Genomic DNA, 17,708 nt, shown 5'->3' on the forward strand with positions numbered 1-17,708 from the left:
AATATTTTAAGGTGCACATCAGTTTTCTATCAGCGCACAGCAGCTGAATTTATAGGCGCACAGCAGCCGATATTTTAAAGTGCACAGCAATTTTCTATCAGCGCACAGCAGCTGATTTTTCTAGGCGCACAGCAGCCGATGTTTTGAGGTGCACATTAGTTTACTATCAGGGGTACAGCATCAATTTTTATAAACGTACACTAATCTTGTATAAATGAGAGAAAGAGAGATGTGCATGAATTATCACTAATGAGCGAAGAAATTTTGAAGCAATCGAAGACATCGCGGTGGCGCAAAATACAAGAGCAAAAGGCACAAATGATTTGAAATCCCCGAGCCTCCTTTCTATTGAAAGTCGGATTTCACGTTACTCGCATACATATCCGACAAGAATGTGATGCCTTTGTTCACGCGTTTGAAAGACGAGGAGAGGAGCGTTTTGAATGGGCCACCTTTAATGTTCAAGCCAGGCACACCATCGCGATATAATTCAACGCGCAGTAACGAACGAGAATACGACCGATTCCAATCTCGTATTTATACCCATTCTAGTTTGCTCACCAGTACCTCTCCTCTTACAGCCTTCGAATCGCATCATTATACCATACACCGTGAAATCTAATTTCGACGTCGCAACAACGCTGTACGTCATATTATGATTTGCGTTGTGAACTTATCAGTTTGTGCCTTCATTTCTCAAATGAGTGTTTCAATATTAAATACCCACTGACTACATATTTAATATTGTATAATAATATCACTCAAAGACAATCTTCTATTACATATTACTTTTAATTGACATTTTTCTAATATTATGTTATATACGACGTAATTGCCTCTTATTCTTTTCAATTTTTGACAATGTTAAAATTAGAAATTATTTAACTTTGAATATTTTTATCATGTCGATCATGTTACGTTCTCGATCATTAACGCCATGAATTTTATATCGTTATCGATATATTGGATATTTATGTTCCTTTCTAGCCCAGCGCGAATACTCGCATAATGATATATATTTCGCGATCCTTCCACGCGGACACGGGAATTATTGTCAAAATTTATTGCCCACCTTGATGTACGTCAGTCTCATCAAGATACACTCCGTGACTGCTAATTCCATGGTATTGCATTCAACCCGCCAACTCGCTACCGATCTGCTGCTCCATTAATTACAGTGATGATTAACAATGTGATTGTACCTAGAGATCAATTACCAGCAATAACCCTACCAATAGCACGTTGCCGTCAGGCAGTATAACACGCTCCATTACGATTCGATAATTTCTCTTCATCATTCGGCTAAACATCGCTATTGTGTACGTGAAATACAAGCAGTTTAACAATGCATTCATAGTAAAACAATTTTCATATAAAAACGCCCGTTGTCCGTTGAGAGATTGTTGATTTAATAGTTACACGATTATTTACCGGAAAACTGTCGATAACTAATGACCCAATTGATGAGCCTTGATCAGAATCAAATACTAATAAGTTATACATATCGTTTACGATCATATTTAATATTTGATATTAATGTACTATTCCAATATCTACATTCCGCTCCTCCCTCCTCTATTATACTATATTAACTCGCCATTCACAGCGAATTTGTTTGTTCACCTTTATTTTAACTCTATAATATTTGTCATAAAAATTTATTACGTACATTTCCAGCGAAATATTAAAAAAACTATCGAATTTTTTGAAATTATTGAGATATGAATAGATCATATATTACACACATGTTTTCCCTTTCAATATCTTCATTAGAATTTCCTTACTGAAACATGTTATAAAGCAACAGCAAAAATTATTCTAGTATTCAATTTTATTAAACTATTCACATCCGCATCACGATTAAATCAATTTACATCGACCTCGAATTCCATTATAAGTCATTTTTCTTCTTCACTGTGTACGCTTCATTTATATTCTTCGTATTTGTTAAAAAGAAGCGTCGCGCACGGTTAGTCGGGCGGTTGCTCCAGATTAAAATTCTATCGAATGAATAGACTACGTTATCTCGAAAATATACTCTTATATCTCCATAAAATAAAGATTAACGAACACATCAATATACGTTTCTCCGAGTATAACATCGATTAAACATCAAAAGAAATTCCTCGTAACGTATTTAAAATTTATTAAAAATTGTTTAAAAGGTTTCATAAATTCGAGATACGTTGCAATAAATATCGTCTGAATATTATCTGCCTCAAAAGGGCAGATTTGTCTAACTTCACATAAAATCGAGAACCATGTACCAATTATATAACGTTTTATCTGCGCGCGATATGATTACATACGCACATAAAATATTCTAACAAATTCACGTTTTTGAGTAATTTTATAACGCGTCCCGAATAATTACTATATTAATATTAATTACATTGAATTGCGTAAATGCTATAAATGGGTCATCAGCATTATGTTATCTCTAATATTACGGAAGCGTTACATCAGGGATCGGAGGCTTTAATTACGTGTCCGTTTATCGTGCGCTGAATCGAGCAATGTCAATCGACGGTATCGACCGGGGGACCCCCTTCTGCAACAGCCAGCGGTGATATCAAAAATATGTCGCGTATCCAATTACGCGAATATGGCTTATTAGAGAACGATGAAAATTCGTGGAAATGAAGCCGCTGCGCACCTGACAAATATTTGCAAGCTACGCGCTTGTCGTTATATTTTTTAGTGTGCAGCCGTCGCGATAGTATCGATATCACTGACGGTCGTATTGCCATTCGAAAATATATGCTGTTAAAAACATTCGTCGCGCGATGGTCGAGGATTTAATAATACGTAGTCGATCCGAACAGCATTGAAATTAATACATTTCCCCCTTTGCATCTACATAAACATATTGCTCTCCGTACGAGCGCGCGAAATTGGATTGGATTTACATTAATAGAGAAACACATTTTTTTTCGCTTGTGTACTACGGCCGCATCGAGAACTTCGATAAAATTTACCATGGACATATTAAGCGCAAACGGTAAATACGTAATATAATGTTACGAAAGCCAAGAGTACTTGATACGACTGTGAAATGCATATTTGACAAATCTCTTTCTCTCCCCCCCCCCCCCTTTCTCTCTCTCCTTACTGCTTCTCCCTCCCGCCGCCATTATTTGAAGTACTAAACTGAGCGAAGCTTATTGTCGCCAGTGGTAATTAAACAAAGGGAAGTTATTTTTTAAGTATTAAAGACATTCTTTCTCTAATCACCGTGATAATAAGATTTATATTAGGTACTGCCAACAAACTACGTATTAATTTTTTCCATAACTTTCTATTACATTTTCCATATTATCGGATTAACGAAGTGGTTGCCGATCTCTGCGTAAATTTCCACAGACCTTCTTTCAAGTCTTCAATCGGTGTTTTTTAACAACAATGTTGTTTTTCAACTTTTTTTCATTCAAAAGTTCCGCGTTCAAAAAAATACCGGGATGCATGCCTCTAGTTGCGAAAAATAAATATCGTGAGATGTATTGATTTTACGTTGAAAAAAAAGCATACATTGCGTTTGCTACATTTATATCTATAAAGTATCTGATTTTTATTAGTTGAAAAGTGTCAAGAACTGTCGACACGATATTACATGTTATTCATTTACAAAGCATTTAGCTGCCGTTATATTAAAGCGATAACGATTTATTGGAGAGGAACCATATGCAGCGATTTATCAAGTGCTGTTATTATAGAAAGATATTTGTACGAGATATAAAGCAAGTTAATAACTTCCAACAGCGTAGAAGCAACGATAATGTTTACACATCAAAAAGCTTCTAAATGAAAAAAGATTTCACTATACAACAAAAAATACATAAAAAAAATTCCACGTCACGTCAATCGGTTTCTAAAAGTAATTCAATATCATGGAATTTCGCGTTGCATATTTTTCAAGAGAATTTTTTTTTAGTAACATTTATCAATTACTGTTTTCTATTTCAATTTATTAAGATTGAAAAATTATCTCAAGTCTTCTATTCCCATTCAGAATGATAAATCGATGTGGGACGATAATGCAAGTTGGTCGTGGTCGACCCCTCGTTACACAACTCTAAGGAAGTTAAATCTCGCGTGTTTGTAACAGACCATCGTACTTCCGAAAACTCGAAGCCGAGAGGAAGTTCGAGTTGCCTCTGCAGGAAACTCGAGGAGATGCTGTTGAGCTTTCCATCATAAGGATGGAAACCCTCTTGTCTTTTACATGGTTATTTAAGAGCCTTCAAAGAATAGTGACACGTCATGAACAGCAAGCTTGGCAAGATATACAGTCATCAAAACCTTAAACACGGAGCAAGTGTAGGGAGCATTTTCATTCTCGGTTGCACATGGTCTCAAGAAACTAGGTGGCATTGTCTTCACATATAACCCGTCTTTCAGAGTCTTGAAGGTTCTGAGATGAAATAACGGGTCTTGCTAGCCAAGACATTTTTAATAAACGGTAAATCTGCTCTCTTAAAAATAAATACTATAAATAACGTACTTATAAATAAATACCACGTCACATCCATTATTTTATTAATATAAGTATTAATAAAAGCTCTTTATCTCATTGTGCTTGCTTGATTCACCAATTATAAATAACATCAAGATTAATTGAAGTATCACTTCTTTATTCTTTGATTATATCCTATAAAACCTTAGCGCGAGATAAAAATAAGTCGTAATGATCACACTTCTATCCTTCAGGGATGTCGGAACGTTCTCCTAATGATTTTTCGGACAATTAGCTAGATAACGATTTATCTTGTGTCAAAGCACGGATAGCCGGAGCTCTTACGTGACGCAGAGAATCCCAACGATAACGAAGTAATTGCTACAAGAAGGAAAATCCTGATATTTCTCACACGTCGTTTAGGGAGAATTTCTTTTGTTGCGCTTGTCGACCGCACCAGTAATCCGCTTTGTTAACGTCAACAGAAACGCAAACGTGATTTCCGACCATGTCTCTACAAAAACACCATAGAAGGGTGCCGACGCGAGAAAAGAGTTGATTTCATTATTAAAAGAGAGTTCACCACGATTGCACTTGTTCGTGCAATCAAAATACTGTTTGTTCAATAATATTCGTAATTTGTTTATTGCGATATTAACACATGCCTCGGTGGTCGAATTGGTGAGACGCACGCCTACAGAGAGGACGGTTTGAATTCTGGCTAAGGTTTTAATACTTTTCACAATAAATTTATACTCAGTAAAAAATAAATTGTTAATTTTACCATACATAAAGTGTGAAATTATTATGTTAACATAAATGTAACACTTAAAAATGTTACGAAAATAATAACATATCTGTTTTATGTTAATTTTACGTTGAAATAATAATCAAATCTTGGCGACATAAGAAACTTTTGACATTTAAATACACGATTTTTTACTGTGTAAAATTATTCAGACACTAACATCTTGTCCCGGCTCTCTTAGCCTTCATGTTCCTTCGGATTTGTGTTTAACACATCAGTCTTATGCATTTGATCGTAATTTGATTCTTCCATAAACGCGTATAACGTATCGAATGAAATTACTATCCGCTATCAATTATTACATTATCGAAGGAGATATTGAAACATTTAATTAATAGCAGAGTGCGGGGTTTCATTGTTTTCAACTATATGTATTACAACATTATTAATTATGTTATTAATGTATCTATGAATTAAAAATACATATTTATAAGACTAAGATTTATATTTAACCAACATTTCCAGGATAATTTAATAATAAAAGTTTAATATGTAAAATGCAATAATATATAAATAATATAAATAAATAAAATTTAATATTAAACATTTATTATTCAAACGGTCAAATTATATTGAGCATGAAATATTAATCATTTTGCGAATTATTTGTAAATGTATTTGTAAATAAACTTTTAGTTTAGAAAAAGATTCTGCCTAGACGGTTATTTTACTCAAAATTCAATTGATATATACAATCTAATATATGTATATATTAGATTATATCTAATTTATATAGAAAACATAGATATAAATATTTTCCATGCAAGTTGCATTTAAGATAAATTAATCGCAAATTTGTCTAACGATCTGTAATAAAATTTTAAAGCACTGTAAATAAAATATTATATCGTGCGTTTTCATCAATAATTTCACCGAAAATTGTATTATTATATTTCTCGATTCAATCTGTTTTTGCAACACTGTAATGTCACAATTAATAAAACGAATAATCATTTTCATAAATACAATAAATTTAGCAATATTGTATTAATACATCAGGCGGAGATGAGCAATTTTCATCGCTTACGAGCGAGAATAAACGGAATTAACTGTTTAACAATGGTGGAACAACGTTTTATGTATGGCGTATTTTCCAGGCCGAGCCATAACTCACGTAAGATTTGATCTGACGGTTAATTTCCGCGACGAGAAAGGTGATATGCGGTGGATCATGGGCATCTAGTCAGTTTTTCTAAAAGTTTAATTGGATCCACGGGCAATCCAATCTGACCACATGCGCTCGCGCACGATTCCGATTTTTCCGACTTTTGCGGGAGCAATCTCTCCTCTCCTCTCCTCGCTTCTCGTCCCGACGAAATTACGCGGAAATTTATCTCGCAAAAAGTTGTATTGCCGTGCATCGCTTCAGTGAGAGTAATTGCGTTAATTACAAAGCGATGCGTCCCGTATTTATCTTCGTATCTCACTGTCGAAATGTCTAGCTCATAAAGAATACGTTTTTCAGCCTTGTACTACACAAAAATCTTTCGGTGAACGAGAAAAAAAGATGTTTCAATATGAGATTGTAAGATTAAAATTGATAAAGACTTCTGTCGTGAGTCTTCTTACAAATTTCCTAGCGTATCTCGTCGCGGGAGTTTAATCTTCATTCTTGCATGCACAAATTGAATGTAAAAGAAAAAATGCAAAAAATGCAATTTTTGTAACAAAATAGTTACAAATATCCTAATAAATTTTACACTTCATCTATTCTTTATGGAGCGGAATAAACCCTTAAAAAAAGTAAACATATTTTTCCCTCTAATTTAAGGTCTAATCCTTAAAAAAGTTTCGCAAATAAAGAAAAATTCCACAACGGTGCAGAAGAAAAGCGTACGCCCGCGGGAAAATTAATTTCTTTTTCTTGACTCACGGTACAGTAATCTTTTTCATTCTGTTAATTCATGCCGCAACGCTGCTCACGGCGGAAGAAAAACCACAGATTATTTGATTACTCACAAAAGTATTTGGATTAATTGAGAAGCTGCAGAAGTATTGCTCGGTAACATAATATGATGTCACTGACGCTAAAAAATATTTCTTGCAACAATAGTTTCCCAGCTAATATCTTCCCCACACTAACATCGTCGCAAAGCGACGATGAATATAAATGACAATAGGGAGCGATGCAAGTGAACCGTGTGAATGTTATCACAGCAATTTAAATATGGTATTTACTTTCTCTGTGAACAAAATTTAACGCAATTCTATTCGATCCCCACCGTTCCTTGCACTTTCTTCGGAAAGCAATATTTAAAGTGTTCTCCCGCCCCCTCTTTCTTTAGCTTTCTCTTACTCTCTTTTTTTCGGTGGGATATATCGGAAACTCATTTCTGTCGATAACGACCGACCCTCGAAATCGCGCGGCCGTTTTCCGACAAAGATTTGCGATAACGCCGTCGCTCGATTAGAAAGCCTCACGGCGAATCGCTTACGATAAAATCACCGCGGAGTCCGTCCCTACTAAAAGGAAGACGGGACTGAATATTTAACGAATCCTCCCGGAGATATTCTTAAGGGCCAAAATGGAACTTTAAAGACCCTGTAGATGCGAGAGAAGGGCGGAAGAACGTTTGCGGCAATCGATTCGCCAATTGCGAGGGATCCCGGAGGATATAGCTTGTAAGAGAGCCCGCGGATAGGACTGTCACAATCTCTTCGTGAAACATAATACCATAAAAGAGACTCTTTTCTTTTCAGTGACAAAGCCGGCCAAGGTCACCCCGGTGGAGGACACACAGTCCAAGGAGGATTCCTCCACCATTGAATCTTTAAAACCGTAAGTTACTGACGATATGTAAATTCATATAAAACATTCACTGTATACGTTCGACTAGAATTTTCGTTGTTTTGCGTACGGAAGAAATATTGTGCTTTGAAAGTATCGCGCTAACAAAACTTCATCCTTCTTCAGTAATATATTGCTTATAACAAAATTAAACAAGATAAATGCTGGTTCATTTATATTGTAGAAAACTCGTAGGAATGCTGTTCAATACAAACTTAGAATAATCGTGTACAAAAATTTTTGAACAACCGTCTTTGCTGGTTTAATTGATCCCAGTAGCATCCAAAACGCACATTATTTAAAAGTGCGTTCTTTTTATAAATAACGAAGATTAAATATATATTGTATTATAATATATCGCTTGTAATATAATCCATTGTAATTTTATAATTGATAACATTTCAATTATTACATTATTGTGCACGCATGTACTCCAGAAACATTATTTTATATGATTTATTGCAACTGTGGAAGATTTCTTCGTTTTGTTTAATTTTGAGTTGATCAATTTTTCGAGTGTTTCACATCAGGAATAATATCATACTGTTATGCATATCGTGATATTTTGAATATTACATTACAATAATTAATTACCAATGATCTAATATACAGTATTATTGCATCAAATAATATACACGTAAAATCATTTGCTCTTAGTGATTTTATTAAACCCCAGATTCCTCATTAAATGTCATAATTTGAGTATCCGGTAACCAAATTTAATCACACATTGCATTAAAGTGTATATTATTAGAATCGACAAAATGTTGAAAAAATGTCAACTTAATGGCGAATACCATTGTAAAAACGATCGAAATAGTTTTTGGTAAGTTGTAACAATAAAATCCCGGTATTGCGCTTTTTCACATGGAAGTTTTTCCCAAAGCGTATCCTCCCAAATTGCGCTCTATTTCCATTCAAAGTGATACTTTGAAAGCACAATTAATTCTTGATGAAAGTAATTTGCAACAGTACAATGTTAATCTTACGCTGAAAACTTCAAACAAAAACTTTAAAAGGAAAATATTTTTTAAATGTAGTGAATAAAATACGTAAAGACACAAATTCTATAACTTAAAAATACAATGTTTTCTATCCCCAAAATTTGATACGGCTTACAAGTTTGATTTTTTGTTTTAATACTTCAATGTTACTCAAATTTATTTCGCAAATTTACTTTCATAGTTTATCTACTGTCTTCTTTTCGAGCTCTTTTTCACATTTATCTATATTATCCAATTACATTAATATCCCGTCATTAATGTAACTATTCCCTGCCCTTCACTGCAGTAATAATAGCATTTTCTAACAAACAGAAATTGAATAGTTCCAATGTCCGCGCGGCGAAGCTCAACCCGTTATTTCGCCAGTTGCAATCTATTTGGAAACGTTTCGTCCAAATAACAGTCCATCGGTGTTAATCCGCGCGCTACACTATCTCGTGCGAGTGGAAATTTATTCGCCGGGGACGCACGTGCGAATGAACGCACTGCGGCGGACATTATCCGTGCGGAAGATGACCCGTGAAGTTCACTGTCAGATTAAACGGGCGCGATCCGCCCTTATTTCTATCGTTGTCCGACTCGGTTTGCTCGTGCATCCAGCCGAGCGATATTTAATACGACACGTCCATTAAGGACCGTGGATTGATTCCTCGTTGATCAGCTAAGTAACTCGCGCTCGTTCAAATAACGAACCTGCTGTTCTACGAACGAACACCGGATGTTGTATCGGATTCAACAACTGGTGGTTTTCTAATAACAGCTCTTTCATAACGTAACAAAACTATTTTTACGGTCGTAGAAAATACGCAAGTTCTTTTATAGAAAAATAGAAATACACAACGTAACCAACGTGAATTTTTGGCGTTCAACTTTGTAAAAAATACATATTAATAATATAATCCATTCGATGCAAAATCGTTTCTACCCATCTTTCCTCATTAGGCTTGTACCTCAAAGGGTTTGAAAAATACAATATTTTCCAATTTTGAATATAACGTTAAAATGGTAAATCCACTATCTTTTAAGATGTCGCAAAACAGGCAACGTGGTTCGATAGAGAATTGTTTGCAGCCGCTTTCGTTTATATCTTAAAGAGTTCGGCATTTTTCAATCTCTTGTCTAATGATCGGCCGTTTCTATATCTTAAAAATAAATAGCGACTTTACCGTTTTAGCATTATAGTCATAATTAAACAATGCCGTACCATAGCAGAGAACAAATAATTTTTTCGAATTGTATTAATAAAATAAAATTTGTCTCTAAGTTGGACACTGATAATTTTCTGTATCATTTTGTACTTCACTCTTTGAGGAAACGAAATAAAGTACAGACAGGTACAAACAGGCATAAACGAGGTACGGGCTTAATCATTAATTTTCATATTTTATAAAGTCTCCAAATTCACATACGTACGTGTTATAAAATAATTAATTTCGTTGCCATGATGTACCTCTGAAGTGTGTTGTAACTATTGTGTATAAAATGTCTCAATTACTTTCATTTTTGTGCAGTAATAAAAATCAGTTCGTATTATGATTCAATGGTAATCTTTTTCCTTTTTATACCGTGTAAAAGCAAGTTACTTTAATATAAGTAAGAAATAAACTTTTCTCCGACCGAATAAAGTAGTTCAATACTTTTATGTAGTTATCTACACATAAGTGATAAGTCTAGTGATAAGACGATAAAGTCGTAGTCATAGAAATAACCATTATCGCAATTCTATACTCTCCGTTGTTAAAAAAATATACTTGATATACAATAGAATGTAGTTAATTATCTTTGTACCGTGTAATAATATCAGTACTCAACCCAACAACGGATGTTCGACAATAATCCCGATAATGGAGCACGCGTTCGGGAAGATTGTCGTGGCGAATGAGGGTCTGCGCTTAATAAAGTTTATTGGGCTCGATGTTCCAGAAAGTCAGAAGCGGGCGGCAAACCAAGCAGCGGGGACGACTGCAGGGTATGCCGGAAGTCGTTCGGCCCCGAGGAAGTTTCGCGAACTTGTTGCGAGTGTCAACATAAGGTCTGCGAGGACTGCGCCTCGTATTCGACGACAACGAATTCCGACGATCCGGTGGGTCTGCACGCCTCCATTTTTAATTAACCGGCTTGTTCATTGTTTTCCGCTGGTAAATATTGCCGTAAAACGAGATTGGATGGCGTCTGGGCGCAAATTAATTGCCGAAACGGACGAAAGAAAAACACAAAAGAATCTAAAGAGAAGAACGAAGGCTTGCAAAAATCTAATTTCAAAAATAACATCGTAATTAATCGTGACATTTTACCGTATTTTCCTTCAAATATTTACTTTTTAATTCGTACGTTATATATAATTGGAACCGCTCGTTCCTTTGACATTTCGTATTAATGATTGCGATTTTTATTTGATTTTCCTTTTATTTGTCAAAAGGTCGGTTTTTCTTCCCACTTATTAATAAGCAATAAACTTTTACGTTAACATGTCATATTTCATAGAACGAAATTGATGTCTATAAGCGACTTGTATTTTATGCACATGTAAATAATAATCGTTTTATATAACTTGCGTTTTTTATCAAGAAAAGTCACCTAACATGAGATAGAATTCGAATATGAGCGCGTTTTCGATATCCAACTTCACGAATCTTTTCTCGCAACGATTACACGTACGATCTAACAATGAATTTCCCACTAAACAGATTTCACTCCAAGGGCACAAAAGTTATGCTGGTACCAATAGATGATGCTTTTAATTTTATTAACATAGAAGAAACACTGCTGTCTCATATTAGGAGCCTATTTGATAAAAGAAAACTCCAATCATACACGAGACAAAAAATGTTACGTAAAAATATTTATATCAAAAAGAATGAAGTGGGTGACCGCTTCGACTTATGAAAGTTCCTAAAAATATTCCAAGACCAAAGACCCATTGTTTGCATTCCATGCGTAAATGCGAAAGGATTAGTTAATTGCAAATCCATAATGACAAGAAACCCCGAAAATTCTCGATGGCAAAAATGAACAAAAGTTTCCTAAAAGTGCCAAAACTAACATCAAGTAGTATAAATCACATCCAACTTTGCGTTTCTTGCTAATTCTCCCTCTTTCTCTCTGAGTTTTGTCGTCGAGAATCTCTGCTTATCGCCCCCATGAGCAGCGTAACGCCCACAAGAAATTATCGCGAGGAATGAGATCTTTTGGGACCTCCCCATCCTCCGACTATTTAAATTTTTTTTTCCGAAATCACTATGACAATTTATTACGCTCGCTCATATAATTGTCCACCTCAAACAGTTTTGTGTTAATAATTAAATCCACGAGGAGGGAAGCAAAAAGCAACCGGTACCTTCGTGGCTCTAAACTTTCGCACTATATTATCATAAACGCGAGGATCTAACAGAAATTTATTCACGACTCGCGCGAATTCGCCCCGCGTTTAATTGCGTTAAAGATTAATTGGTTTAATGGCGATTTTGTTTGCCCTGCGCTCGCTTATACGCGTGATGTTGATCGGGCGTTAATTCTAATTACACGCGTAATTGATAAATTCAGTAAATGCGCGCAGCCCGATCGCACGAGATTTAATCTCGCGCCGGATTACAATGGATGGCATGCCCTTGCACGACATTCCTGCGGGCAACCCAAATTCGGTAGAATGTACGTGATCATTCGACGAGTCTATTCATCCCGTATTTCTATTCATTTCTAGCGCACGGCATATTTCCGCGTGGGGTAACCTAAATTCATTAAAATATACATTCTTCAACATCTGATAAAACCGAACCTCGTATAGAAATATGGCGTATGAATATGATGGAAATGCGCGCATTTAGTGAAGTTGCAGATTTGCACTTGCGCTCCATTCATTATTTTTGACGCTCGTGCGGTAACGGTGGAAAGAGAGAATGGCTTGGCTTTTATCAAGTATGCTCAAATTCCACTATTAACTTCGCATATTATAAATAAAATTAAAAAAACAGGTCGAGCATAATACGATTATACAAATATTACACATTAAATTTACACAGTAATTTTCCAACAGCAGAAACATTTACAATGAAACTTGATAATATTTGTGCGTTTGCTACATGTATATTATTGCTTGTCGAAGTAAAAATAATGCGTTTTATTTCACGGAAAAACTATATATACGCTTTCCAGATTTGTAATAAAATGTTTAATTGCGGATTAATGGGATTTTCTTTCAATCAATATAAATTAAATGTTTATATTTTATCTTGGCCATATGCTTCCGATATGTTGTGTTTAATTTGGCCAAATTCCATCATTAGTTTAGTTCACATTGCAAATTTCGAAGTAGCGTTATTCAATCTGTTTGTCTTCAATTCTAAGTTTCTATTAAATAGCGCAAACATACGAAAATTGATAGTTCAGTCTTTCAAATTGGAGAGCAATATGTCAATATTACACGCAAGCGTATTAGTGATAAATGATAGCGTGCACGAGTATAGATTGCTTTTTTTTTCTGGAAACGCGTTGCAGTCTTCCTGGCGATGTAGCGTTTGCCGCCGAAAGATCGCCTCGAGGGACCAGCCGATAGTGACACAGGAATCTACCGATTCGATGCTCGACGTGCCGAGCTTGGAGGCTCTTCACAGGCGGCACAGCGACGCCCGACTCGGTCCCACCGGCAGTCAGATAGGCGCACTTGGAAGCGGACTGGCCCCGCCGCGAAGTCCGGAAATCCGAAGACATTCTGACGTTTCGCCAGCTAGTCTTAAAGAACTGGAGAAGGTAGGCATAAACTTGGCCCACGATGATATATCTGCCATTGTAATAGCTTTCCTGAATTGGACGATTAATCGAGAACAATGCAAATGGCACAACTACAGAATGTGACCCGATCTTTCTCATCGTTTTATCTTACAATGCAAATAGATGAATAACTATTCCTCCAATAGCAGTTTCGATCTAAGATACATTAGATAACAACTTTGTAGAAAGGATAATTTGCATTACGGAATAAAATCGTATTGACGGAGAATTATCTTAGTTTGTTTTACGACTACAATGTAACTTTTCTCTGAAACGGTGTTTCTTGATACATGTATACATGTCATCAGTCTACGTGAACCTTTCCTTACTTGGCAAATAATTAAAACGTTTAATTTCGTGAGATAAAATTAATTCTCTTGCGATAAAGAGACGGGGATAAAATTTGCAAAATGGAAAAACAAAAGGCCACGCTTTACGTGCGCACTTTTTCAACCGGCTTTCGATGTTACTCACGATTTACTGCCGCACGAGATTCCCTTTTCCCAGCGAGGTGTATAATTCAACATCCTACAAGATATACTGTTATGCGGGAGAATATTCGTGCAGCCATGTTTGAAATTAGGGTTGCTGAATTACCGCTGCCAAACGAGTCAACGTATAATATGCTTTGAGTGTCCGCTTGAACGCTTTAAGCTACACTTTGCTGTTATCTCAAATGCATACACCATACTACTCGTCGAGATTCTTGCACGCCATCTACATTATGCAACAAAGTACAGGTCGCTCGTCTTTCAGAGAGAGATTTTGAATTATTCCGTTCCGATTGCAGTCCAGAACGACCAAAAGAGGCGCTTCTTTTTTTTTTTGCTCAAGTCCAAGCGCGGATTTTAAATTGTACCTCTTTCGCACTTTCAAAATGTCCCTGATTACGTAACGCAATTTGACTCTCGTTATAATATCAACCCCGGCGATATTACTCTACGTAAAAATTGCGTGCAGAAACTAGATGAATCGCAACCTTTAGTGAAGTCATTACAACATTCATTCCAAAATATTTAATAAATCGATACTATGGAAGACAAACACCGCGTTAATTGAACTTCAATATTTTTTTTAAATTTAGATTCCTCTTTCTTCTTTGACGAAATGGAAACAGTATCACTCGCAGCAATATAGCTCGGAGTTAAGACAGTAACTACCAGACACCTAGGATCAACCGTCTCACTCCTTACGCCCTTTATGTTCGACTAATTTACGGTAATTTACGAGAGGTCGTAAATAGCTCGGGCTATCATATCGACGATCGTCCGCGTCACGTGTGGCTTTAACGAGGTGCGCTTCCGCCGGTGTCGGGCTCGACGCGGAGCTCGACTACTCTCCACGAGATCTCGTTGCGCGTAGATCGTGGGTGCACTTGTCACGCGAACGGAGCACCCGCAGACACGCACGCGTTGCACGTTGAGAAACGAGTGCACACCAACGCGCATTCCCGTACGTGTGCGCAACCGAACTTCTCATTGCCCGACACTCAGACAGACAATTATCGGGGGGCGTAATTAACGCGCGACCCTCGCGTCGCGATCGTAGACTTCGAGAACCCGAACGAAGGCGTATCGTAAAGGCCGGACGGACATTTCACGACCCCGGGGTACGGTCTGAAGGGATGATCTTGCCATTCCGCTTCCTCTCGTCGCGACGCACAAGAGGAAACAAGCTGGCAATCTCGCACTCCGCTTACTGATATTTGTTACAGATAGTTTATTGCTGAAATTTCTCCGGCGGCTTCCTTATCACTATATTGCCCCACATTCTACGCTCGGCAACTTACTTCGCGTTTACAAGATATGACATTTACGCGAATCAATATCCTTGAATTTATCGAAGCCTCGGTTATTGATTGCCGCACGGCTCTCTAAGGCTGAAAGTTACATTGTGCCAGCCGACAACTTCGTAGCCGCGGTAGACGTCTCACCTCGAGAATTTATCGACAGTCGTTTTTGTCGCTTGGCAGAATAATCGGATCCGTGCGCGCGCGGGCGGAAACAGCGGCGGAAACGAAAGAAAGTGGAGTGAAATTGAAATGAAGAACGTGTTTCTGTACGTCGGCAGAAATAAGGGGGTAAAAAAAAAAACCGGCGGATTCGAAAATCTCTGCGGTCTCGCATCCCACAGAATCGCTACGTAAAGATGTCAAGACGTCATAACTTTTATTACAGAAATCGCCCTTTCTACGTTACGTTCGCGTCCCACGCTATCTCTTTACCTCCTCTCGGCTTTTAATTTTCGCTAAACTGATCCGTTCTTCGAGCTCATATATATTTTATAGTGTACAACACGTAACTTCTCTCGCACGTTCTCGTGATTGATCGTGTTCTTTTCTAAATTGTTCAGACAGAATTGAAATATTTCCACTATTGCTCAATGAAATGTATAATTAATCGCTTTCAACTCACTTTCCTATCCGCGTCCAACTTGCTCGGGGATACATCAAGTAAATTGCTTAAATCCTTTTTTTTCCATGAAACAACGTCTAATTTCTCTGGACAGTCAACGCCGTTTGTTCACGAGTTCGAGAGGGGCGGATTCGGGGTCGTAAATCCGCTTTGTCGGAATTGTCATGACGTAATGAAACACGTACTAAGAGCATTTACGTACGTACGTAGGCGTAGACACAAGCCCGAGGGGAGACGTCTCGGATTTACGACGGCAAACGCTAATTCCGGAGTTTATCGCTCGCTCTCGCGCGCCCGTCCTCCCGCGATACGCCTCGCTCAGCGAGAAACGCCTGGCGCGTTTATCTTCCTCGCGGTAATTGTCGTTGACGCTTTTTCCATCTCGAGATTCAATCCACTTCGGTGCCATTCGCGCGTCACGGCTGCCGCTTTCTCGCGAGCTGAAACGGTCGCATGATGGATGCAACTGAATGACTGCAGTGCCGCCGGCGAAATTGCGGAAATGCGATCGTGATGTTCGCAGCATGGGGCGAAAAATAATTATCGAACTACAAAGACACCTAAGTGATCTCGCGATTGAAATCCGAATAGGTTCTAAATTACGTTAGTGCGAATAGCGTGTTCGATTTAAAAATCAACATTTATATTAATACTAATATTCAATAAAAAAGCTCTGATATTGCTTTGTCCCGAGTTTACGTTGTTGCTACAATTTTATTAATCTCGTAAGAATACGCAGTTGAATTGGAACGTGCGACTTTGGCGATTGAAGCTTTCTTTAATTAACAACATCGAGTTTGTTTGACCGTATCTGACAATTTTTATGTTTAAGACTCGCTACGTTTCGACCATGGGTTTTGGTCCTTTTCAAGCGAACTGACTAAACAAAGTAGGAGAATTTCAAAATTAATACATGAAGTGTATAACAAGGTCCGAGGTATTCAATCGACAGTTAAAAGAAATTACATCGTTAAAATTGTTGTACACTTCATGCATGTATCAATCCCAAAACTCCCCCGCCTCGCATAACTCGCCCAAAAAGGACCCATGGTTGAAACGCACCGAGTGTCAAACACCAAAACCGCCAGACACGGCCAAACAAACCCGATGCTGCCACTTATTGCTGGCGACCCTGCAGATTATTCTTGTTAGTTTCTCTAATTACTTGGCACAGCCTTGATCTAAAAATCGCAACACACTCTCTCACGCGACTATGGATGCAAACGCGTCTGCATCCGGATTAAAATTGCATTTGGCACTTGTGTGTTTATACCCAGGCGGCCTACATTACGGCGCTAGCTTTCCGAGCTACCTACATGCACTTAAACGTTCCGGCTACGCCTATTGGATAATTTACAGCCGGCTGAGCATCCTGAGTGATGCGCAATATGCAGAGTATCCGCTACACATCTCCGTGTCACGCGCGCCTCGCACTTCGAAAATCATCGGCGTACACTGTCGGCGCGTGTTACAT

The 17,708-nt window shown here is 37.4% G+C and overlaps 1 protein-coding gene across 6 annotated transcripts in view; it reads left to right on the top strand.

Annotated features, from left to right (window-relative positions):
* LOC105570226 (regulating synaptic membrane exocytosis protein 2) overlaps positions 1-17,708 on the top strand; it is a 178,968-nt gene that overhangs the window by 68,673 nt on the left and 92,587 nt on the right. For all 6 annotated transcript variants that reach the window (XM_012027275.1, XM_012027276.1, XM_012027277.1 and 3 more), the window contains exons 4-6: positions 7,962-8,040; positions 10,977-11,136; positions 13,548-13,799. In XM_012027275.1, the coding sequence (XP_011882665.1) occupies positions 7,962-8,040; positions 10,977-11,136; positions 13,548-13,799 (491 nt within the window). The remainder of the gene's footprint in view (positions 1-7,961; positions 8,041-10,976; positions 11,137-13,547; positions 13,800-17,708) is intronic.

The sequence above is a fragment of the Vollenhovia emeryi genome, unplaced genomic scaffold (assembly GCF_000949405.1).
Source record: "Vollenhovia emeryi isolate VEMERY1.0 unplaced genomic scaffold, V.emery_V1.0 DF939121.1, whole genome shotgun sequence".
Lineage (NCBI taxonomy): Eukaryota > Metazoa > Arthropoda > Insecta > Hymenoptera > Formicidae > Vollenhovia > Vollenhovia emeryi.